This window comes from Phyllopteryx taeniolatus, chromosome 19, assembly GCF_024500385.1.
Source record: "Phyllopteryx taeniolatus isolate TA_2022b chromosome 19, UOR_Ptae_1.2, whole genome shotgun sequence".
Classification (NCBI taxonomy): Eukaryota; Metazoa; Chordata; class Actinopteri; order Syngnathiformes; family Syngnathidae; genus Phyllopteryx; species Phyllopteryx taeniolatus.
The window spans coordinates 12,310,103-12,335,646 of NC_084520.1; the positions used below are offsets into that span (position 1 = coordinate 12,310,103).

The following is a 25,544-nucleotide window of genomic DNA, read 5'->3' on the forward strand; positions in this document are numbered from 1 at the left end:
CTAACAGATTGTTGGGGTTTTTTTGGGAGGGGGGGACAACCTAAATTAATGCAACAAATATTGTAGGACTCTTAATCCAGTATTGTAGGGAGGATTTAAAAACGGAGCATAGCCTAAATAAATACCATAGCGCCACCTATGCGCTGTCATGCATAAAACATATGCTCCAGCAACATTTACCTCCCCAAAAAGACACACAAATGCCTGAACACTAACTAGTACCTAAAATAGCCTTTCCACAAAAATAATTTCAGTTCACTCATGAAGAAGAGAAATGTATACTTTTTTAAATGTTTTATTTTAAACATATTTTATGGTTTAGCTTGCAAGAACTTCTGCAGGGATTTCAAATCATCTGTACATAACATTCACGTCATATCTGACTGTGTGCATTTTGAAGTGTGTTCACTTTTGCTTAACCTTTTTTTAATTGTGCTATGACTTTTTCTAATTCCCTTCTTCAAGAAGACCTTAAAACCACTGGCGATAAATAGTTCAAAATAATAATTTAAAAAAAAGATCAATTACACTGCTGTGAAAACATCAAAAGTGTAACAGTCACGGTAGTGTTGTTATAATCAATACCATATGTTTTGATTATTTTATATAGAGAAACTATCTTTTTTGTATTTAACTATACAGTAAAATCATACAACACATTTTAGGCAAAAGGAAAAAAAAAATACATCCTCGATCTGCATTTAGCGTCTTGTAAAAATCCTTGAAATTCAATTAAAAAGTCTCTCCAAAATCGTCATCCAAATCAAATTGCTCGAAAAGGAGGTTGAGAGAAATGTTCAAACTTGAGGACACTTGGAGAAGTCAGGCGCTGACAGAGTTGATGGAGTGTGACGGCGGCACGGCATCGCTCTCATCATCGCTCCCCACTTCCTCTCCACGGAAGAGCGACTCCGTGTCAGACTCTCGCTCCGCCTGTGCCGATCTTTTGGTCAGCTTGTTCAGTGTCCCACCCTAAAATAAAAGACTTAGTTAGTCCAGAATATCAGAGGGGGGAGGAAGTCACACAGCCTGGAATTTTGAAGGTAAATTTGCTATTATTGGTCGCTAGCTTGCTATCATGCTAACTTGGTGTGGTCGAGTTTATTAATACAAACGAGTGAAGATGTCACTATTGCGCTTGTTTAATTAAGGTTATTACAAAACACTGTAAATAGGACTAAAATGTTAGTAATGTCTTTCTCTGAGTAACTGCTTTTTTGTGTGTGTGTCGGTGGTCAGCCCAAGCATTTAGCCAAAGCTACAAAACTCTGAAGCCGGTAAGGACTGTGGTCACGTGGGTTCGATACATACTAGCGGGTTGCGAGGTATGTTTGCACAACTTCAAGCAAAAAATAAAAAATAAAAAATAAACCCTTTCAAAAGCAAAAACGAAGGGGCACTATCTTGAAAATGCAGATTTTCAACTGCAAACGGCATGTAATTCAAGACGAGTCTCGTGAATATCAAGTCAAGGTCAAGTCGATTCTTTCCAAGTTTTAGCCAAGCAAGTCCCAAGTTCTAAACTCAGCGACTTAACACTCCCTCACCTCTCCCAAATCAAAAACGTTTCCAATAGATGGGGTAGGGAAAAAGATGTGTTACCTGTCTGTTATCGACGACGTTGAGCAGCACCGAGGTGACGATGCAGGCGATGGTGTTGGCCAACATGAAGATCATCATCCTCTGCCACCGCCATAGCGGAATCTTCGTGTCGCTGCGTGAACGGGAACAGCGAGGGTCGTTACGCACCAAAAAGAAGCATCGATGCTGGATTTCCTACCTGTTTTTAGTGCCCAAAATCTGCCCGACAACCAGATTGGCGATACCGATCCCGATCATCTGGACGGAGGTCGCGAGGCCCATGGCCGTGCCGATGGTCGCTTGAGGCACCACGAGAGGGATGGACGGCCACATGCTCGCCTGCAACAAAGCACAAACTATTAGAATTCCAACACCAATTTGGAACATTATAATCGAGCCCTCCATTTTCTATAAAGTGCTCGCCCACCTACTGACAAATCGCTTTGGTCGCAAGATAGCACAAAACTCCTGTCTAATAGAAAAGTAGTGTACTTTTGGGGAGCATCAATTACTCATCAATTATTGACTCATTAGGGTCACGGGGGAGCAATATGAGCAGTAAAACCAGAAATGCATCATAAAACAAGAAGATCCAAAAAGACAAAGTCAATTTGCAAAAAGCCCATTTAAAAAAAGACGGTCTTTCAGCTTTTTGAAAATTTGAAAATTGGCCGCTTATGATTGTGGAGTCCTCAGGTGGTTATATAATGATGGAATAAAAAAAAATAATAATAATTAAAAAAAAAAAAAAGTTAAAAGTTAAAATGTGGATGGAAAATACACAAAATAGAAAAATATATTACATAAATCTTTACATTTTTAATGTGTATTTCTTTGTTTTTATTGCAATTATTTAAATAAGAAAATAATTCATTATTTTTCTCTATAATTAACCAATCTTAATAAAATTGATAAATATATTTGTAAGATTGTTACACAGTAATATGTTGTTATTTAGTAAAATTTAAATGTTTTCTTTTTTTTTTTGTCTTGAGTTTGTTGTCACATTTCTGTCGCGCCGATTATATACCACTCGTGCACTCACTGTAGTAGTCTCGCCACGCTGCACTATTTGCATATCTGTTGTTGACCAATACTGGCCACTCAAGCCACACTGACTGAGGAGTATCTGCAACATTTGCACAATCAACATTGTCCCAGATTATCGCGCTACTTGTCCCTTTAAACTGCATACACTCCTTGAAGTCTCGGCGCCCTTTGCACAATTGTCATTGCACCGGACTATTGCGAGATTAGTCTTTCAAATTGCTCTCATCTTTTTGTACAATTGCCAAAAAAATCAAGAAATAGTTGTACCGGCATTACCAGATAACTAGCAACCCTTTATTGCTCAGCGACTGTTTTTGTCAATGTCTTTATGTCTCCAAAGTGTTCTCTGTCAATTGACTGACTGTTGTCGTGCTAGAGCGGCTCCAACTACCGGAGACAAATTCCTTCTGTGTTTTTGGACATACTTGGGAAATAAAGATGATTCGGATTCTGATTCATGTCTATCGTTAGTCTAATAGCATTATTGCCCAAGTCATTTTGACTCACTCTCATTATATCATTGAAAAAAAAATACCAATATGCTTGCTAAAAATTGTGTTTTGTCTCAAGACAACTGGATTCTTCTTCTTTGTTGAATTTGTTGTTTTTTTCCCGTTTTTCGGGAAGGACCATATACTTTTAGGGCCAATGGTTCTCAGTGTGGTCAATGTACCACTGGTGGTACGCAGGCTCCCTTTAGTGGCACAAGAAGGAAAAACTGAATTAAATGTTCATACTGCGTATGTTACAGCGCTTTAAACCTTTTTTTCAATCTAGTAAAGTACATGTATTAAGTACAGTGCAGTTGTATTTAACTTTAAAGTGCAAAAACATTTTTCATTTAATCTTTTAGAACTGTTACTTTTCAAACATTTAGGTACAATTGTTTTATTTAACTTCGTCAGTTTTTAATTGTCCTATACATAATGTTACAGCGGCTTTCAATAATATTACTTTTTAGGAATAAAATTGCCTCATACACCTGAGCCAGACTCACCGCAGCAAAGGAGTAGGTGACTCCCAGCCAGATGGTGGAGACCAGAGGAGCCACGAACGTGAAGGCCAGAAGCCCAAACACGGGCAGCGTGAGTACGGCGCAGGACACGGCGAAAATCCCTCGCAGACCCACGTAATCCTGAAAAACACAACATCACAACATCAATTCATTTTGCCTTGGAACGCCAAATACGTGACACTGTACATTGTCATGATGATATTGTATCGTCGTGAAAAGCAAGCAATCGTTTTTGACACAAGCCCACTCCAAAAAAAAAATTGTTTTAAATCTGGAAAACTTAAAAGGGTGAAAAACAGTTTAAAACTTCCCCTGAACCCAGGTGAGTACTACTTAGTTTTCAGTCTTTTCACATTTTTTTCCAGCATGTATATTGCATTTAAAAACAAATCTCTGAATTCCCTTTTGATTGTGCAGGCTTTTCAGGGTTACATTAAAACATCACTTTAATAATAAGGGAAGAGATAACTTACTATGAGAATGCCCACGCTGGCGGAGAGGACGAGTGAGCTGTCGTAAACAGCGCCGGCGATATAGGCCGCCTCCTTCTGAGTGTAGTCGTCGTACTTATCCTGAATGAATTTACTGCACGGGAAATCACAATGCAAGGATTTTTATAAAGCATTCTTATTCATATAGAAGGCTGCATACGTCTTTTTCCCTATATTCTTTTTTAACCGTACCTGGCATCAGCAATGAACGGGAAGATTCCGTTATAGAAGAACATGATAGTGAGAACCAGCAGCCAGTATCTCAGGGACAGCTGCTTCACATCCTGAATTCTCTATAGAAACAGAAAAGACGTGACAAAGGGAACAACATATTTATGGTGACAATATATACATATAACGTGCACATAATACACTAATTTGTGGCCACTAAATAGGTATTAACATGTGCACAAAACACAAATTTGCAGGTTTAACATCATTCCTATGAACAACTGTCCAAGTATTATATTAATATTATTAATTTGTATTTTGTGCGAGCATTATATCTACTTTATGGACACAAATTAGTATTTTGTGTGCACGTTATACGGAATTTCTAATTTACAAATTAGAATTTCCTGCACACGTTACACTTAATTTGTGGCCGTAAATTAGTATTACATCCGTATGTTATACCTAATTTGTGGTTACAAATTTGTATTTCATGGCCAGAGATTAATATTTATTTGGACTTTCTACCTAACTTGTTGCCACAAATTAAATAAGTATTTTGTGTGCACCTAATATCCCCCCATCCATGTTATGTCTGGGGCTCCGTATACAGAAATAAGACTCAAGATACGGTCTTTCACAAGGTCGATGATGTTTGAAGAGTATAGGTACAGAGAATATTTTTATACCACTTTGCGAGATTCCTCTTGGATGACCCCTTCAAGACCGAGCTGCCTCATTCCCACCTTGTCCAGGGAGCTGACTACGATAGCCGATGTAAAACCCAGCACACACAAGACGGCGCCTATAAAACCCAAAAGTCATATGAACATGCAGTAAGAGTCCCAAAGATATATCACATTTCCTTTCCGCTTACCACCCCAGAGGGTCCACTGCATGCCAAATCTTTCCTCAAACCGCTGCGTGAGGAAGAAATTGAGGACTGAGCCCAGGCGAGAGAAGGCCAAGGTCAGGCCAAAGGCTAAGGCCAGTTCCTTCCCCTTGAACCAGAAGGCAGTGATCCGGTTCTGAACGACTGAAGGAGAAGAGCATTATACCGTAAATGGCGAATAGTGTTATTTGGAAGAAAGAAATACAGACCCAGCCCAACAGCGAATAGCCCCTACATTTTTCTACTTAGTGGAGCCTTGACTTAGAAGTATAATATATTGTGTGACCACTGACCAAGCCCGTAAACATAGCCTAAACTATTATCCCAAAACAGTTTAATATCAATTCAAACTCATTTGACATCAACCTTAAAAATAAATGGCTCACAGATTAATTGATTCCGAAAAAAAAATACAACTGAAGTACGCATCCATAAACATGCGTGGAAGACTCTCCTAACTTCCTTTCACAACCCAGGCTAAACGTAGCTCGTCCCCGACATACAAAGATCTTCGACTCTCGGTTGAGCTATACCACTTCAACGACCAATTGCTATTTAGACGGGGTTTCGCGCCATCTACTGTATTATGGAAAGAGCACAAAAACCCGAAAGTGGGAGAAGAATTTTTCAGCGAGTAACAGAGGATATGTTAACAAAAAAAAACAAAAAAACACAGGATATGTTAACCAAAAAAAAAAAAAAACACTCAAATGAATTGTTTCAGATTGCAGTTTTGATGCACGGCACTTACTGGTCAGAGATCCGTTGCCTGATCCGAACAGGAGTCGTCCCGTGAGCATTAGCGGCATCAGGTACGGAGTTCCTTTAAAGTGGGAGCCCAGTGCGAACAGGGAGGAACCCAAAACGCACAAGAAGGAGAAGAGGAAGACTCCGACTGTAGAGCGATAAGACACAAACGATCCGAACAGAAATTGCAATTTATTCCCAATTCGAATGTGAATGTTGTCAGCACATGTAAAACAACTAAATAATTGAACATGGGTTATTATTAAATCACAACTAGAACTGAACAATTAATCTGTGACTATTAATTTATATGTATTTGTCAGGGTGATCTTTCTTCTTCTTTTTTTTTATTTTTTATGTACACTCCTCACTAGCAGTAACGTCTTCGTGATTTGGTTGCTACATTTACAGACTTTTCAAATGCCTATTTCAAAAATAGAATAATCAGAATCATTTTCACTTAGTTTTTCATATGCCCAATTTTTGTTGCAAAAGCAGTGATTTATCAACCTGTTGGAAACGTTTGATCCGAAGGATAGGCTATAATAAATTGCAAACATTGTGCTGATGTACATGAGAAAAGACCATAAGAAGTTACTCTTTGATCCACAAAGCTTCATGTTACATGTTGAACATTTAAAATGCTAATTTATTGAGGTTAACACACATTTTTTTCCCCCAAAAGAAAACACACATTTTTACATCTGTCAAGAAAATATATTTATATTTTTTCTGTGGAAGTTAATGCTCAAGGGAAAACAACGGTTTTAAAGGTCATTTGGTATCCGGAGAAATAAAGCAAATTCCAGAAGGAACAAAAAACAATTGAATAATTTGATTGCAATTTGCATTTTGGGGAAAAATGATTTAAATATTGAAATCTAATTTTGGTGGGAAAAATAATAATAATAATAATAATCTAACATTTTAATTTAAGGCCAGATCACAACAGTGGTAATCAATGACAATATGCAAATATGGCGCCTAGAGACTGTGAGCAGCATATTGTCGATGATGATATCAGAGCAAATTGATTGAGTGCCTCATAAATGCTGTGATCAGCTGGGGATGTAATCAAGATAAGGCTTCGTCACCAGTCCAAGGCACGAAAATGAGCATTCGCAATCACATTCACACCCGAGGACAATTTAGAGTCTTCAATGAACCTAACATGCATGTTTTTGGAATGTGTGAGGAATTCTTAGGACCCTGAGGGGGGGGGGGGGGGAAAAAAAAAAAAAAAAAAAAAAAACACACAAGCTCTGGGAAAATATGCAAAGTTCACACAGGAAAGCCAGAAGCGAGATTTGAACCCAGAACCTCAGAACAGTGAGGGAGAAGTGCCTTGATCCTCTCAGGAAAAGTCCAATCATTTGGAACTAACGATTTGGAAGGAAGGTAAGAGCGCACCTTTCCTGCACCAATTTCCTTCAATGGTTTTGTTTGAATGCGTAAGAAAAATCCAATCTGATCCAGTAAGATTGACATGGTCTTACATCGGTTGCCCAATTTGTCAATCAGGAAGCCAGCCAGGATCACCACGACGGCATTCCTGAGGATGAGAGAAAGAGGATCAGCCATGTTTATGCTGAACATCTTCTCAAACTGGGGTCCGCAAGATGGGGTCCGCATTTCATTTCAATTGCAATGCATTATTATGTCGTATCATTTTGAAAAGCGAATACCGACATAATATTAATAAACACATATGAACATAAACCTCTTACCCCTACCCACCTTAGCTTTTGGAGCAAATCAAAGCTATGATATGATTGTGACCATCACATAAATATGACATGAATAAAATTTATTTTTTATTTTTATCTCAAGTTCCCATTTTTAAGGCATATTTTTTCAAGAATTAACACTCCTACTTTATAGAGGGAAAAACAGTTGTCTTTTCCAGAATAAAATGTGTAATATTACAACAGTAAAGTAGTATTTTTGTGTTCTTCATGAAACTTTGTAACTTTGTAATACTACAACTTTATCTTGGAAAAATATAACTTTATTCTTGTAAGATTATGACTTTCCATCCTGACTTAATACGCCATTGTTCTTGAAAAGAATACAAGTTGTTTTTCCTTGTAAAAATATGACTTGGTTCACCTAATAGCATAATTGCCTAGGCCATTTTTTGTTTTGTTTTCGGAAAACAAGAAACAAATTCAATCAACAAGAACAGTCCACTTTCCTCAATTGAACTTTTGTGGATTACCATGACCCGGATGACTGAGAATCCACACACAAATGAAGACAAAACACAATTTTTAGCCAACACGTTGGTATTTTTTTTAATCGATATTGTGAAGGTAACTTAAAAATTACACTACGCCCATTATGCCATTAGGCTAGCAACACACGGAACTTTGTCATCGTAATATTATGACTTCCTATGGAATTGAAGGGTACACATGGTAGTTATATTTAATTGGTGTGAGGATTATGAGGCGGGGGGGGGGGAATGAAAAAAAAAAAAACTCCCCGTCTGCTTTCATGTGTCAGCTCACTTACGTCCACGCATAGATCGCATAAAGAAGATTGTACTCCTGAGGGGTCATCCCCAAGCCCTCCACACAGTCCACCGTCCCATTGGAGCATGTCAGGTTCTGGGGGGGTACAAGACCGTGATGGAGGTTATCATGTGATTAATTTGACAGATCAGACCTATCTCTAGGCCATAATTCTACTCATCAAAGTTTTACATACTCCTTGAAACTGGTTTTGCAAAACGCTGGGCATGTCGAAGCAGAAATAGGAGCCGAACGTCAACAGGCAGTTGAAGAAAAGCACCACGAAGCGATAGTAATCTGGAAAAGAGAAGGGTCAATGTAGCACTGCATTAGGGGCACTCGTGGATTTGATCAATTAATTGGAGTTCAGTGCTCAGGGTGGGGTTTTTTTGTGTTTGTTTTTTTTTTGTAGTCCAAAGTGCATCTTCGCTGACATCAACAGCTTACATTGACAACATGGCTGCGAATGGAGAGGAGTCGGTGTTACCAATTTAGCAACTTTTCTGATCCACCCCCGTGACTATTTTTTCAAAAAAAGCGACTAGCAACTTTAATTCCTACTAAGAAACACACAACATGAGCAGAATAATTTTCACATTGTTTTTACTTTGACTTCAGTCATATTATTTCCAAGTAACGGTGCTTTGGAGTACATTTTGTCTACTCTACCCACCTCTGCTCGTAATATATAACAATTGTATTACATAAAAATCACTCTTTATATAATCAGTTATGCATGAAAGGTATCTTTGTCTACAAAGACCTTGACTAGTTTAGCTTTTGAGATCCAAGCCTGTCTGATTTACCGAATCATCAGATCCCAACGCAAAACAGGCATAATTTCACTGGCCATTCATTCATTCATTCATTCATTCATTCCTCCATTTAAAAATGGATTAAACAATAATCCCATTCGGATTTTTCGGCACCAAAGTCAAACATGCTGAGTTGGCCATTTTAGTGGCTCGGTTTCACGAGACAAGACCGAAATCTGGTCAGGCGACTAACGAAGCAAAATCGTGTATTTTTTCCAAACGTACCTTTCTCTGCCGGTTGTGCCATAGTGAGAGGATAAAAGACGACTGATTGGAAAAGAGGGAAAAGTCCAACTCACAGGAGCGAGTAGTAGTAGTAGTGTTGTTTACATGGACATTTGCAAGTGGCCAAACAAATCAAATCTTACAACAACGTGGATGCGACTGATTCACAGTCATGGCGGAGCGTTGTGTTTACAAGTCAGTGCACACAAGTGCGCATGCGTAATTTTGCTGCCGCCCTCACGTGCTCTTCGATATATAACTTTATCGACAGTGTTTTCACAAGGTTTACCTATATTCCTTCGTCGAAATACACATTTTTAACCATTAGTAACACGTTTTTATGATAGTAGTGATTATTTAAGGTGTCCTTTTCGTAAAAGGGAGAGTCATTCAATTATTTACAACGGATTTCGTCATTATGGCCTTCAGCACACGCTGTTTCAACCGTATTATACAGCATTAAAGACTTTGCCCCACGTCTTCGTCAAATAATAACAGTGTAATAATATGTATTTATGAGTGGCTGATTTTCGTCTTAAAGTGATTCCTCATTTAGCCTGTTTGCAAAAATTTCAACACAATAATTCCAACGCGTTTTTTCTAAATATGTTTATTTGGCCCTCAACAGACACCGTGGCATCGTTTCATCTAATTGACCCTCGTCAGACTCCGTCGCAAGCAGGATTTAAATGATCCTTCTTTTAACCGATCGGCCGAATTTTACGTATTTCTCGAAAGTTGTTTACAAGTAACATGAGCACGTTGCATCAGTCTACAATATGGGAAATATCCGATTCCGATTCCGAAGGCGGCGTGGAAGCAAAAGGCTTTTTTCAAGGTGACAGAAGTGCGAAAGACGTTTTAGTTCCACCGCCACCCGATGAAGACGGACGGCCGAGTCCGACGAGAAAACGCCGTTCTAAGGAGGAGATCGAGGCGGACAAGCAGAAAGCGAGAAAGCGGAGGGAGGCTCGAGAGGAGAGCCGAGCTGCAAAGGAGCAAGAGAAGCAGGAGAAGAGGAAGGAGCTGCAGAGGAGGAAAGAAGCTGCACAACATCTCAACAGTCTCAAGCCAGAAAACTTCCTCAAGACTTTGACTGTCTGCATAGATCCAGGTCTGATGTTCCACATTAGTACATTAAAACCAATGCATATCGAAAATTATAAAGGGCATCAAAAAAATAATAATAATAAAAAAATGGTGGTGGTGGGGGGGGGGGGAATGTGTTTGATTTTGGGGCCGCCATGTTTGAATATTGCGAATTTTGAGTGGGATTTGGAGAGTATAGTTAGCGAATGTCAGGATTTTTAACACTTATCTGCTCCACTCCCACATCTCCAGCTCTCCTGCAACAGCAGGGCTCGGACATCTTGCTGGGCACTCTGTCTTCTTTTGAATGGAGGTACAGCATCCAACCACAGGCGCTTCCCAACAGCATCACATGGACCAAGGATTTACCTGAGGTGGGCACTTAGGTTTGTTTCCAAAAGAGCTCCTCTCTATATGTGTAATAACAATACAAAATGTGTGGGGAGGGGGGAGTGAACAGATGCACTGCATAATATCTGTGGCTGGCAATTGTTTTCACCGTTTTGCATTGCATTTCTATGATCAGCTGGACGAGGATGGCGCAGGACCGGTGGCAGAGGACCAGCTGGTGCAGGTGCTCGGTCCATCGGAATTCTTAGACACGGTCATCTGTGTGAAAAAAGTACGTTGCCGTTCACCGTGTGGTTGATATTTTAGATTTGAAAACAAATCTCACGGCACACCACCCAACTAAAATGTAAAAAAAAAATTTTTAAAGTGTACATATTTTCAGAAATAATGATAATCGTGTCTCAATTTACTCATAAATGTACTTATTTAGTGTGGAATCTGGGCCTGTTTGGTTGAACACAAAGCGTTCAGCAGTCGCAAGTTCGCCCATTCGTGGATTTTATTTATTTATTCATTTTTTTTAACTTATCCTCCGTTAGTCGCTGAAAAACTCACCTTTTCGGGCAAACGCAATATTGCTTCGGAGCGGTCTGGTGGCATCTTGGCGCAGAAGTGAGTTGAGGAACTTCATTTACACAATTGTCCGTTGCCGCCATCTGGTGGCATCTATAGGCAATTACAGTACAATATAAATCTTTTTAGTGGTGGTGTGTGTAAAAGTATATCTGTGAATTAGTGACAGATTATTTTTTTTTTAAATTAATATTAAATTTCTCAATATTCAGTTCCAAAACTTCTTGTTACAATTCTGCGTAAATGCAACATTCACTTAAAAATCCACCTTCACAAATTCTGTGTCAAAATACGACTTCCAAGTCACCAGGGTGAAGAATTTGTGACGACAAATGTTAAATTGTAAGCGGAGTATGCTGTATGCTTGACATTGAATTTTGAATTTTATGCTCAATTAGACAATTGTATTTTTGAACCTGAATATTGCAGAGATTTATTTTTATTTTTTTTGGATGATGAAAAAAAAACATCTGAAATTTGATGGTAAAAATAATCAGCATTACAAATTTGATGGTAAAAAAAATGTTACACTGTTTATGTTGCTTACTACAGATGATTGACAATGAAGGGGAGGAGCCAGCGGCGGATTCTGCTCACGGTCTTTTCAAGTTGGGCTGCAATCGGGATGCGGTGAAGGTGGCCACTGTCTTAGTAACAGAGTCCCAGCCAGATTACAAGTGCGCATATTTCTCATACAATAACTTCATCATAACGTTTTCATCGCAGGCCTTGTTTTTGTTATGGTTTCCCTCAGGGTTACCAGTTATAGAAATAAAACGTGCGCCAAAAAACAAGTGTTACACCTGTGTATACACACTTCTGCTTCTGACCAACAGGAAACATGCTTATGCATTAGATGAAACAATCCAGTCCAAATATGGCGGCGAGAATGTGGATATCGAGGAGGTCAGTCGTCCATCGCATTTGCTGTCCCGCGGTTGCTTAAAATGACCAAAACTAAATGTGCCCTTTGCACTCCATTCAGGTTCTTGTGTATCTGCAGCTGCATAAAAACATAGCCGTGCTCTTCGTGGACGGCTGGCAGGAAGTCACAGACCACGTGTGCGCCGTCACAAAGTCCTTGTCCAAACGCCCTTATAAGTACGCATCTCCAAAGGTGGGGGGGGGACTCGAGTCGCAGGACTTGACTCGAGTTTAAGTCGGCAAGTTTAGGAATTGAGACTTGGGCTAGAAATTATGGACGCCTCGACTTGACATTCGTGAAACTCAACTTGACTTTTTTTTAGGACTTCCTTATACCAAGTGATGACTTTTTTTTTTTTTTCCCGCAGTAACTTAAGTCTTGCTTGAAACTTGAAGCTTAAGATTTGAGACTTGCTCCTATGTCTGCGCATCCCCCCCCCCCCCCCTCCCCCCTACAAACATTTAGCTTCAGGCTCTCCATATTTGTTCCTCCTTGACAAAGCAAGCATTTTCTGACCTCCCGGCAGGCTGCTGACGGAGCAACCGGAGCAGCTGCCCTTCTGCGTGGACGGCTCGTGGGCCAGCGGGGTCCGGGTGGAGAAGGACGGCTCCGGGCTCAAACGGGTCTGGAGCAAGCAGATCCAGCAGCTCAACAGAGTCAGTCAGGCCACCGCCTCCTGCGTGACCGCAGCCTACCAATCACCTCAACTGCTGCTGCAGGTACATCTTAGTGGCCTTCATGAGGTGCGTGCGTGCGTGCGTGCGTGCATAGGCAACCTTAAAACAGGTGTGGGTGGGCAAACTTTTGTGATCAAGGGCCATATTTGATTTTTAAAACTGACAGATCATGTGAAGATGAATTGGGGGGCTGGGAATAGCGATAATGTGGATGTAAAATATAAGAAAAACATTTAAGTAATTCTCACTTTGTATTATAATTATTATTACTTTAGTTTTAATGAAATAACCAATTATAACTATAAAAAAGATATATTGTTTTTACTAATATTTTATTTACAATAAGTCAACCAATTATTTAATAAGGGGGAAAAAACTGAAAAATTAAAAATAGTAAAACAAAATATTCATTTTACAATACATTCTCACTTTTCAATTTTATAATTTAGGTTATATTTAATGGGAAAAAGGTATGTTTGTATATGTGCAGTTTAATTTACTTGTGTTTTATCATTTTTATTGATCAATTAAATGTCTTAATTCTATTATTCACAATAAATCAATGAAACAATTATTTAACAAATGAAAAAAAACAAATGTGCATGTAAAATGTAGGAAATATAAATATTTTGGAAATTTTCCAAATTACTTCAAATTAAATCCAGTTATAATTCATTGAAATATTTTTTTTTCACAACGAGTTCTTATTGAATTGAATTATTGAATTTTGTGTTGGGTCTCAAAATAATTCTCATCACGCTTAGTTTTTTTTAGTGAATGAATTAGTCCAACTTTTTGTTCCAGGCGTACGAGGCCTTGAGTTCAGAGGAGGACAAAAAGAAGCTGCTGGCCGATCTGGTCGTGAAAGGCGAAGGCAGAGAAAGGCGGGTTGGACCGGACATTTCCACCAGAGTTTACCGCTGCCTCACTGCTCAGAACCCTGAACTGGTCCTGGACTAACTTGAAACGGTCAATAAAGATTACCTCGCGTTGAAAGTTCCATCCATCATTTATCATGTGACGGTTGATCGATTGTGTCGATAAGGTAAACGTATGCTTGTGGTATTTCAGTATGGTCCAAATGACACTAGATCATGACATAACGCATTCAATTTAGAATGCATGAATTTTTTCTTAATAATAATGAGTCTATAAAGAATAAATAATCAAATCTGCAGCAGAGCTTTTGTCTTTTGGTTTTTATTTTTTTTCAGATTATCCCAGTAAGAAAGTGAAATGTTACAAAAAGTTTTTTCCACAGTATCAAAAAGTAATTCCGTTCTTTCCTGGTTTATATTCCTCATACGACATTCCCAGTGTGAGTTTTTCACACGTTTCTTTTTGGTCTAATCTGCTGATTATCACTTTTACATTCATTATAAAGAAAGCAATTCAATAAGCTCTCTGCTGGACATGACGCCGTCACATTATTTGAAGTCGGATAAGTCGAGCACTATCCACTTTAATTAAAAAAAAAAAAAAAAAAAAAGTGAATGTTTGCTCATCTTATTCGGGAACAGTTGAACGTTTGCCACAGACTTACGCACGCATCATGTCCAGCGGCATCTTTTACTCCGATAATCGTCCGGCTCGGGGCCGTCGTCGCCGTCGGGGGGCGTCGGGGGGCAGAAACGAGGTCTGGGGACGGGACTGGCGCGGGGACTCGGGGAGCCGCGGCCACCGAGGTCGCGGCTCGCCGGGGGGCCGGCGTCGGCGTCCCCCTCGGCTTCGGTGACGGAGAACAGCCAGCCGAGCCGCCGGTGTAGGAGAGCCAGCAGGCCCGGAGGCAGCTCCAGGGCGGTCAACACGTCCGGGCGGGCCGGGAGGATTTTGCGGAGGCGCGTACAGCAGAGGTACTGCAGGGAGGTGGGCGTGTAACAGGCGCGGATCACCTTCATGCTGCTCTTGGCCGCTGTGGAGCACAACATCGGGTACAGCTTCTTGCTCTGCAGCCTGCTGGCAGCGACACCTAATGACGTCAGAGAGGGATTTTGTTCTACGGTGACAATCACACTTTTCTTCTTTGCCACTCCTGCAACACACTTATGTGACACCATTGCAAAAAAAAAAGGAATCATTTATTCAACTACTGGATACAGGATTTTATTCATTTATCTCATTAAATAATTGTTAAATGTATTTATTGTAAATAATCAAATAAGAAATATTAGTACAATTAAAAAAATTACATGTAATATTTTTTTACATTTTGTTTTATAAAATTATTGATTGTAAATTAAATAAAAAGTAACATTTCATATATACACATTTACATACTTTGTATTAATTGTATTAAATAATTGATTAAGAAAAGTTGGTTCATAACTCAAAATAAACAATTTCACATAAACATTTAATATTTTTTGTCTATTTGATCAAATAATTAGTTAATTTATTGTTACTACCAATAAACAATTTACATATACATTTAAATATTTGTATTTATTATAATAAACAAATGGTTGATCAAATTTATTATAAGTAATACAATTGAAACATTTTGAAATTAGTGTAAATATATTGTTTAACATCTGTATATTTGACATTACATACATTTTGCACATCTATTAAAATAGTTTTCACAGTTGCTCATTCTTTTTTTGCCTTTCCTTGAGCCGCAGTGTTTTTGTAATTGGCCAAATAAAAACTAAAAACGATATTATAATTATATATATATATATTTTTTTATTTTATTTTTTTTACATCATTCTTCTGTAACATGCAATGTCCCCGGCGGGAGGGGAGTCTTCTTTTATTTGAAAGGCCACACACATTTGAGAACACACCTACGCAGCGTCGATTCTTGTAGACGGTCAAGGTACCGTGCCAGGTGTCCAAGTGCAATCCGATGATGGATCCTTGACCGAACCGTGAGGAGAAGTTCACTTTCTCACCTTTATGCTGGAGGAGACCTTCATGAATAGACATAAGAAACATTTCTTCAGGCCATGCTTCACATACAAGATAAGGCACGCAAACGGTACAAGTATAGTTAACGCCCACTCAAAAAGGGTTGTAATTTCCTATATATGCCACAAGATGGCAGGAAATCACATCTTTCCTAAGAGACAAGGCTACGGCCTGACTAAATGAATTCCTCCCGTCAGTTCCTACAATCCATAAACATGCATTTTAACTTCACTGACGACTCTAAATTGCCCATAAGTGTGAATCAGTAACTTGTTTGTCTATATGTGCCCTGCGATCGCCTAGCGACAATTCCAGCGTCTCATTACTTTAGTAAATTGTATTGTTTGTAATCACATTCACGGACACCTCCAAAGCGCTAACCTGTGTAGGAGAGCCCCCAGCTGTCCTCGTCGTGACCCAATAGGCTGCCAAAGTTATACTTGAATTTCTCCAGGTTCACCTCCGCAGTTCCAATTCCAACCATCTAGAGTAGACAAATCACCGTGGAAACTCGGCATCGCACAAGGGAAACATCCACGACACGGCGCGAGTTATACACGCCGTCCGCAAAGCCTCCACTAAAGCAATTTTGACCGCCCACCACTAGTTCAATTTAGAAAGTAGAGTGGGCTAACTCCATTTTATGTCATTTATAGAAATAAATTAATACTGGTCTTTTTCCAATATTGACATGTAGGGGGCAGTCAATTCTTGTATTCCACACTTTTCCTGATTTATCAGTGCAACACTGGGCCAACACCCCAGAGAGTGAGCTTGATAGAAGACTCATAAAGTAAGTACTGGTAGTTCGGTAAGTAGTGCTTTGGCTTGTGTGCCAGTACATTTGTATGTTAGTACAAGTCAATATTAATTATCATCTTTCATAAAATATTGATCGACGGACCAATAGTGGTACCACTAGTGGTGCACTGGCTCCCTCTGGTGGCAAATGAAAGAAGAAGCCGAAGTACAGTTTAGTTGTATTTTAAGTTAATATATTTACATTTAATCTTGAACTGTTTGTTTTTAAACAATAATTTAAGTTCACTTTTCATATAGTATTATGTAAATTTCATTTGAATGTCATTTTTAAGTGCAGTTTTTTTATTCTCCTATTTTTAAGCACAGTGTTTATGTTCAACCAGTACATAATGTTACAGTGGCTAACAATAATATTCAAAACAACTTGCTTTTGATAAACACTTACTATGCAACTATTTTTTAATATTACACATGATGGTGGTACTTGGAAAGCTGGGTATATTTTTGGGTGGTACTTGGGGTAAAAAGAACCAATGGCTTAGACCACTATTGTGTAAAAAAAATAAAAATAAATAAAAAAAAACTTTTGTTTCTTTTCATCCAGGCAACTTAGAAGATGCTGACCATTATCCGACCCACGGAACTAAAGATTATGACAGTACCTCACTTGTGGATAAAAGTGTCATTACAACTCATCAACAACAAAATCATTATGTTTGGCAAAATTATAAGATCTGTGGTAAATATCTAGAAGAAATAATTATTGGCATATCAATCACCAAGAAATAAAGCCCAGAGATTTTATTGCAGCCAAAATACTTTAAAGTCACTCTCCTGAGAAATGACAAAATGGAGTTAGCCCTCTCTAGTCCTCAGTGGCTGCAGTGTGAAGAGACTTTATGGACTCTGTGTACATACTGTATATCTGATTTTATAAGTAGATTTGCATTGCACATACCATGTCTGTTCCGTAGACCGGCGAGGTCATCTTGACTTCCCAGAAGTGTTGCCCGTCGGCGAGCTCTCTGGTGCCCCGGATGGCGGCGGTGCCGCAGCTGTAGTCCGAGTGGAAGCTCACTTTGCGGTCGTCGCAGCTGAGGAAGGCGCCCGACGACTTAAGGCGCTGGTCCCACACCCAGGCAAAGTCTGACAGCGGCAGGTTTAACATATCAATCAATCAATCAGTCAGTTAAAACTTTTTGTGTATACCCCAGCACCTTTTATACTTAAAAGGCAACACAAGGTACTTCACAAAACAAATGATAAAAGACACAAACACGTCCCTCTCATCCACCCACTGTCTCTGAGCCCCTGGGACAACAAACACGTGTAAAATTAGTTACAGTTACAAAAGTCTCTCAGTTGTTTATTTTCATTTCCCCTCTCCAAAAAAAAAAAATTGAGTTGAATAGGTTATAGGTCAAATTAATGGTGAAAAAAAAGTTTAGAATTAATTTATCTTGGTTTCTTTTTCTATCACAAAAACCTGGCATTTGAACATGGGTGTGTAGACTGTATATCTACTGTAGGCTACCGAATGGATTGCAACCATTGTATTATTGTTGATCTCACTGTCGTCGTCCTCTCCACAGAGGCAGTCGGCGCCGATCCCGAAGCCCGCGTTCGGCTCGTCTCCCCAGACACACTGGCAGAAAGACTCTCCGAGCACGGGCGCCAAGCTGGACGGGGCCGCCGCTTCTGTCGGCTCAGAGCTCCCCAGGTGATCCACCTCAGACTCCACCACCTCCTCAGTGATCTGCGTGACGAAAACAACAGTACTACAGTATCTTGCAGCTCCATGAATGTGATCCGCGAAGGTTGACCCCGGAGCTGGAAAAGCAATTAAATCACTGCAAAAACTAAGAATCCAACCAAAATGGAATATCTCAAATCAAGACAATGTTGTTTGTGTGCCAATATATTTCTTACCAGGCAGTTTTTTGTTTTATTGTTGTAGCATTTCACTTACTTCCAGCATTTTTTCCTTAAGAATTTTAAGAAAGGTATTGTATCTTGTTGAGATTTTATTACTGGTTATGAGTTGGCTTAAAATCAGATACAATTTTCTATGGGTGTAGGTAGTATAAATACACTAGTTTTAAGACATCGCTGTTTGTTTTTTTTTTTTAGGCCAGCTATGTTTACTTGTGTAAAGAAATCTTGAAAAGTTAAATTTTGCTTAATGTGTTTCCCTTTTCATTTTCGTTTTTTTGTTTTTTTTTAAGCCCAGTTTTTGCAGTGAACCAGAAGAGAAATTCCTTCCTGTGGTGTACTTGACAGATCTGAGAATCTGGGTGTGAGCTGTGATCAACAGCAGCTCCTACGCGACTATTCTTAAGTGTTTAAGAAAGTGGGAGAACACAGTCCGTACCTGCGTTGTTGTCTGCCTATCCCATTCTTCGGCTTCGGCCGATATGGACATCCCCGTCACAGAATCCGTCCCGCGCCGCGTTTCGCTCCAGGCCAAATGTCGAGGGCGGCCGCTCCTTCCCCTTCTCAGCATGGATGATCTGCAATCGAGAGTTCCCAGAAGGCCCCAGTTACTGTAATGCAAAACTGAGCTTCTTCTTCATTCTGTTTTTATTGTTTGATGAATTGAATCTTTTATGAACAGCGGAACCCCCGAAGTTGAACACAGTCATTCTAATTCCATAATTTTCAAGTCATTTTTCCAGTAGGAAATACCGTAATTTCTCATGTATAATGTGCATTCTTTCCCCCCAAAAAATTGTCAAAAGTCAATAGTGCGCATTATACATGGGTACAGGGGCAAATGGGCAAAAACGTTCACATTTTATAAAAGTATGACACCATCTAGTGGTTATGAAAAAGCTGTACCCTTTCATTCCAAAACGCCACCGCCACCTAGTGGTTATAAAAAAGTGTAGCCTACACTTTCATTCCAATATGACAGGTGTACGTATGACTGCATATATGTAGAGTTGTGCTCGTAAGTTTACATACCCTGGTAAGAATTTGTGAAATATTGTTTTGTTTTTTTAAATATGACTGACTGAACAACAATCACCATTAATTTATTTATGGTTATCCATCCATTTTCTGAGCCGCTTCTGGAGCCTATCCCAGCTATCATCGGGCAGGAGGCGGGGTACACCCTGAACTGTTCGCCAGCCAATCGCAGGACACATACAAACAAACAACCATTCACACTCACATTCACACCTACGGGCAATTTAGAGTGTTCAATTAACGTCCATGTTTTTGGAGGAAACCGGGGTGCCCGGAGAAAACCCACGCAGGCACAGGGAGAAGATGCAAACTCCACACAGGCGGGGCCGGGGATTGAACCCCGCTCTTCAGAACTGTGAGGCTGATGCTCTAACCAGTCATCCACCGTGCTGCCTCTTTATGGTTATGTTTTGTTTAATCATAATGCTTTCTGAAATGCTTGACCGTTTAATTTGAATCCCATTAAAATAAAATTAAATGTGTTTCGCCTGGTCCTTCATGTTTTCTTTAAAGAATTACAAATTCTGCCTGGGTAATCAAACATATGAGCACAACAGTGTGTTTTCTAATTTACTAAATAAATTATTTATACTGAATCACCAAACCAATTATATAATGAGATGAATGAATAAAAAAACATTAAAATACAGTTTAGCTAACCAAGTTTAGGGGTTGGGGGTTGGGGGGGGTGTAATAGCTAATTTATTACACCAAATATTACTGGAGTCTCGCTAACATAAATGCTCTGCCCTCATCCCCACAACCACTCGATCCTCACTGATCTGAAGTCGACCAAGATTTGCTGGCACCATGCATGACAATGGTTTGGACTCCAAGTTGTGTTGGGATGTTTTGGCTTCCACTGTAGTTGAGTTCCCATTTTTTAAACTCCATTCTGCAAACCGATGGGGAAACAGACTCACTTGTGAAGCAATTACAGCTTCCTCAAACCAGCATTCAGCTTTGAGAAGGGCTCGGGAATCAATAAAACAAACACGACTTTTAATCCCAATATGGTGCGTTGCTATGCGTTTTGTTTCAGGTTCTTGGGTCCCTCGCAGTCAGCGAATGTGAGGGGAACAGCTTGAGTTCTGGCGTGCCCATTTTCCACCACTCCCATATGCCACAATTGGCATGCGCGTATACGTGCCATGTTTAAAGCCAGCCTTCTGTTCTGACGCTGTGCCGAGATTTCTGCCACAGCAAGTCGCATCTGCACTTGTGGCACAAAATGAGGTCACATGTATGTCAAGCTCACTTTGCAGTTTCTGGAACATTCTTTTAAAAAAAAAATGTTTCCCCACAAAAGCATGATATTACATTATAATGTATGACGAATACAATGGAAAATCATGTCATTATAGCAATAAAAAAATATACTTAGAACAGTTGAGCAATTTATTGCAGCAGATTATCATGTCGATAAAGAAAAGTACCTTTTTGTAAAGACACCTTCGCTTTAAAAAAAATACATTCAAAAGGAGAGAAATTACAATAGTACTGTAGATCAGCGTTAGTATGTCTGGGCTCAAGTCACCAGTGAGCACAGCAGCTGGTCACTACTTTTCCGAGCAGGTGCACCAGATAATTGCCAACAATTTAGATTTGTTAGCTTTAAGTGCTCTTTGGCCTAAATAGTGGAAATGCATCATCTGGACTCGTGAGCAGAAAGTAATGTGGTGTGCACAGTTGCAATGAGTTACCATGATGCTTATTTAAGATTTTGGAATAGAAATAGGGATTTAAACACCATTGATAACTGCAATTAAATAGGTACATCAATGCCAGTGCAGTAGCTAAACTGTTTGAATTGTCCCGTTCTTAAATGTTACACTATATGACATTACACTACAAATGTGCACAGTATTTCCTTTGTTGTTTCATTTTTTTGTCGATGAATGTTATATTAAAAAAAGAGGTTTGTGCTCTTACCTTACTGGAATCTTCTGGTGCCCTGCCCAGCAGCAGTGGCTCATTTGAGTGTCAGCCTGCCACTATATCCGAGTATGCGACAGGTGCACTTCACACTGTGGCCCACTTCTTGTTCTCTCGCGCCCGGAAAGCCAGACGTAAACATGACCCTGATCACGCCTCCGCTCTCCGCTCATTGGATAACACCGAAGAAGGAGGAGGGACTATGTGGCTTTAGCCTCAAGCCTGTGAATTAAAGTATATTTATGGACTTTGGAAATCTTTACTTTACTACACATCTATGACAAATACCGAATGATATTTAAAACTAAATTTAGGTGTAATACGTAAAACAACTTGCTAATGGAGGACAAAACGTCTGCTATTTGAATGAATATCCTGTACAGTTGTTTTAAATCCGAGCATATATGGGTAACATGAACACCACGTGCTTTGCTATTGGACACTGGGCGTTGCATGGGCATCTGATTGGCTGACACTAGTCAGGTGGCCATTTTACGGAAGTGTTTTCGGCACCCATTCCGCACGGATGCTGCTTAAATTTGCCAAATAGCAGTTATGGAACAGAAAAATTGTGAGTTTTCTGTTAGTTTACCATTTAGCGCTTGTTTATAGCTAGAGTATCGTGATGAATAACAAAAACGGATCAAACGTTTTATAATCCAACAAATGGCTAGATTAGATAACAGGAAACGCGTTTAGTACCGTACCTAAAATGCGTGGTAGTTTTTCATAATGAAAACGTATTATTAGCTGGTCAAAAAAAAACAAAAACAAAAAACGTGCCACACTTTTGGAAAAAGCACCCAAAAGAAACTCTAGCCTACTTTTGTCGAACTTGTGGTGTCAGGTGACAAAACGCGACGCGGTGGTAGTTCACTGTTCTAAAACATTTAAACCCTTTTCAAGAATAAAACAAATGTTAAAAAAAAGTGACTAGCCTATTTTGACAAAGTAAGGTGTAGAAACTAAAGATTTGTTTTCAAATGTAGGGAGTAAAATGAAAAAGTCGTGAGAAAAATACTCAAGTACAGATACCTGAAATAATCTACTTAATTGCAGTAACAAAGTACCAGTGAATTAAAGGTGTTTTTCCTTTCTTCCTAGATAGCAGCAGCCTGTCCCAAGTGCAGCATGTCATCTTGGTTCTGTCCGGAAAAGGAGGTGTGGGGAAGAGTACCATCACTGCCGAGCTTGCTCTGGCACTGAGGCATGCTGGGAAAAAGGCCAGTGATACTTCATAAATCATTGGGCAAATAAATCACAGCTTGTTTGGGGTCCTTTAGTTGTATTATTTGTATTTTTCCAATATATTATGTACACAAGGCGGGCCCAAAGTAGGTGTGCACTGTTTTAAATTAATGGAAGGGAAAGAGAGCAAAGAATGAAAGGGATGAAAAAAAGAAGGAATACTAAATGGAAGAATAGGAGCAATGAACGAACAAAAGATGAAGTGAGGAAGGATGTAATATGGATGGAAGGAAGGGAAGAAGAATGATGGAAAGAAGGCAGCAAGGAAGGGGCAGAAGGTAGCGAGGAAGGATGATAGGAAAGAAGTAGTTGAAGGAAGTAAGCGAGGAATGAGAGAAGGAAGGAGATGGGTAAAGATAATTTACACTTTAGTTTTGTGTTCCATCAGGTTGGCATCCTGGACGTAGACCTGTGTGGGCCCAGTATCCCGCGCATGCTGAGCGTGGGTCGTCCAGACGTGCACCAGTGCGACTCGGGCTGGGTGCCCGTCTACGCCGACGCGGAGAAAAACCTCGCGCTCATGTCCATCGGCTTCCTGCTGGACGACCCGGATGAAGCCGTGGTGTGGAGGGGACCCAAGAAAACAGGTGGCGTACATCTACCAGAGTTTCTACACTGTATGGAAAAGTAGGGAATTTGGTTCTATACATTTCCTAGTCTGGAAAAGTATCAGAAATTGAAAAAATAAAACCATTTGGCCTTGATCTGAGCACAAAAAACAGTAATATAATTATCAGATATTTTTTTCATAAAGTCTGGTATATATTTATGGTCTGGTAAAAGTACATAATGTTGTGTGTAGGAACCCTCTCTGAGACTCATCGTCCTCTTTTTTGTTCCTCTCAGCGATGATTGCTCAGTTTGTGTCAGACGTGGCGTGGGGAGAGCTGGACGTGCTGCTGGTGGACACGCCGCCAGGGACATCTGACGAGCATTTGGCCATATTGGAGAACCTCAAGAAGCACAAAGTAGTGGACGGGGCTATTTTGGTCACCACACCCCAGGTACAAGAAAACAACAGAGAGCTTCAGCGGTTCCTCTGTGGAAAGTTGAATTTAGACTTTTAAAACTAGTTTCTTAAAATCCCCTTGGGTTATCTTTCAGGCGGTTTCCACGGGCGATGTCAGGAGAGAGGCGACTTTCTGCAAGAAAACGGGAGTGCGCATCCTCGGCATTGTAGAAAACATGAGTGGCTTTGTTTGCCCGCACTGCTCAGTGAGTGGAACTTCGTCCTTTTGTCACTGCTTGCTTTAATCTATTTTGAATAATATGCCCTCTTTTCAGGAATGCAGCAATATATTTTCCAAAGGCGGTGGTGAGGAGTTGGCCAAACTTACAGGATCATCTTTCCTCGGTGAGTTTATTAAAAAAATCGGTGCGTAATTTAATTTTCAAAATAGTTAAAACTATATAAGTAATGGTCCAGTGAGAAACTAATAGTTTGTCATAAGTAACTGATGTTGTCTCTCATCCAGGTTCTGTGCCCTTGGATCCTCAGTTGAGCGCCAGTGTCGAGCAAGGCAAAGACTTCCTCAAGTCATTCCCGGACAGCGCCACCTTCAGTGCCATTAGCGGCATTACAAAAACTCTCCTCGACAACCTCTTAACTGCCTGAATGACAAAGTGTAAAAAATATAAAGTACAAAAGGGACCACTACAACAAAAGGAAGTATTTTGCAGACACGTTCATGTCAGTGTTCCTAAGAAATCTAAACATGAAATGTATTAGTTATTAAGCCGTTTCTGACTGTAGTCATGTTGCCCATAATATCCGGCAAGGAGTATTTCTTAGTTCAGTGTTCATTTTCTTGTGAGTGAATATAAATTTGAATTCTAAAGGTGATGATCACTATGTTTAAACAACACAATTCTATTTGTCATCTTTTCAGCATAAGTCAGGAAAGGTGGAAGAGGCGTAACTGATTGCCGTTGACGGGAAGCCACTCAAATCTAAGATGGAATCTTTAATTTGCTTGTGGAAACACTCATGTCGACACATTAGGATAATAGCAGTGGTAATACAGGATTGTAAGGTTGACGTGTCAGTAAACTGATCAGGAGTAGTTTCAGGAAACCTACTTTAGGTCAAATTGTCAAAAGGTTACACCACAACTGAATTGGACTTCATGCTTCCAATGATTTCATTCAGTCGACCTGGACCGATTGAGCAACAGAGAACTAGAATGGGCTAACTCAATTTCTTTCATTTTTTTTTTTTTTTTTAGTTAAGTGCAGAATGAATAGAGAAAATACCTCTCTTTCATATTGGTCAAAGTCAAGGTTTTGTTCAAATTTTGACACTTAGGGGGCAGTCCCTTATTGCACTCAACACTTTTTCTTATTCATCAGTGCAACTGGGTCAACTCCAGTTTCTAAGATGGCCTTGCTCATGAAACTAGGGTTCACCTCCCGCAAACACATCCCAGAAGGTGAGACTAAAAAATTAAGACTTAGAAAGTACATTTTCTTTTGCTTGGGTGTCAGTGCATCTGCATGTTAGTATAAGTGAATGTGATGAAATAAATAGATAGGTTTGACTTAGACCACAAATGTGCAAAACTTTTTTCAAATCGAAAAATGAATTCTTATCTAAATAACCCACAT

At 39.7% G+C, this 25,544-nt stretch overlaps 4 protein-coding genes across 5 annotated transcripts; 2 read left to right on the forward strand and 2 right to left on the reverse strand.

The window, feature by feature from the left end:
- Nucleotides 1-279: 279 nt before the first annotated feature.
- On the reverse strand, nucleotides 280-10,100 carry mfsd1l (major facilitator superfamily domain containing 1-like). The gene is made up of 13 exons (XM_061755063.1): nucleotides 9,501-10,100; nucleotides 8,657-8,757; nucleotides 8,462-8,556; nucleotides 7,444-7,499; nucleotides 5,952-6,095; nucleotides 5,186-5,344; nucleotides 4,998-5,113; nucleotides 4,330-4,430; nucleotides 4,120-4,231; nucleotides 3,629-3,766; nucleotides 1,781-1,920; nucleotides 1,603-1,714; nucleotides 280-972 (listed from the first exon to the last, which is right to left on the reverse strand). Exons 1-13 carry the CDS (start codon nucleotides 9,520-9,522, stop codon nucleotides 823-825), a joined length of 1,446 nt encoding a protein of 481 aa, XP_061611047.1. The 5' UTR covers nucleotides 9,523-10,100; the 3' UTR covers nucleotides 280-822.
- LOC133468863 (probable crossover junction endonuclease EME2) lies at nucleotides 10,101-14,292 on the forward strand. The gene is made up of 8 exons (XM_061755066.1): nucleotides 10,101-10,614; nucleotides 10,842-10,963; nucleotides 11,116-11,211; nucleotides 12,066-12,190; nucleotides 12,350-12,419; nucleotides 12,499-12,614; nucleotides 12,965-13,157; nucleotides 13,920-14,292. The coding sequence occupies exons 1-8, from the start codon at nucleotides 10,254-10,256 to the stop codon at nucleotides 14,073-14,075; spliced, it is 1,239 nt and encodes a 412-aa protein (XP_061611050.1). The 5' UTR covers nucleotides 10,101-10,253; the 3' UTR covers nucleotides 14,076-14,292.
- Nucleotides 14,277-22,905, reverse strand: spsb3b (splA/ryanodine receptor domain and SOCS box containing 3b). Of its 2 annotated transcripts, none has more exons than XM_061755064.1 (8): nucleotides 22,763-22,905; nucleotides 21,690-21,914; nucleotides 19,159-19,297; nucleotides 18,360-18,543; nucleotides 17,746-17,933; nucleotides 16,407-16,509; nucleotides 15,902-16,027; nucleotides 14,277-15,157 (listed from the first exon to the last, which is right to left on the reverse strand). In XM_061755064.1, exons 2-8 carry the CDS (start codon nucleotides 21,731-21,733, stop codon nucleotides 14,685-14,687), a joined length of 1,257 nt encoding a protein of 418 aa, XP_061611048.1. In that variant the 5' UTR covers nucleotides 21,734-21,914; nucleotides 22,763-22,905; the 3' UTR covers nucleotides 14,277-14,684. The 2 variants fall into 2 exon arrangements, with proteins under 2 accessions (XP_061611048.1, XP_061611049.1); XM_061755065.1 differs by having other exon boundaries at nucleotides 14,277-15,084; nucleotides 22,763-22,903.
- Nucleotides 22,116-24,808, forward strand: nubp2 (nucleotide binding protein 2 (MinD homolog, E. coli)). The gene is made up of 7 exons (XM_061755067.1): nucleotides 22,116-22,263; nucleotides 22,797-22,915; nucleotides 23,329-23,527; nucleotides 23,787-23,944; nucleotides 24,045-24,155; nucleotides 24,225-24,294; nucleotides 24,416-24,808. Exons 1-7 carry the CDS (start codon nucleotides 22,248-22,250, stop codon nucleotides 24,553-24,555), a joined length of 813 nt encoding a protein of 270 aa, XP_061611051.1. The 5' UTR covers nucleotides 22,116-22,247; the 3' UTR covers nucleotides 24,556-24,808.
- The last annotated feature ends 736 nt before the right edge of the window (nucleotides 24,809-25,544 follow it).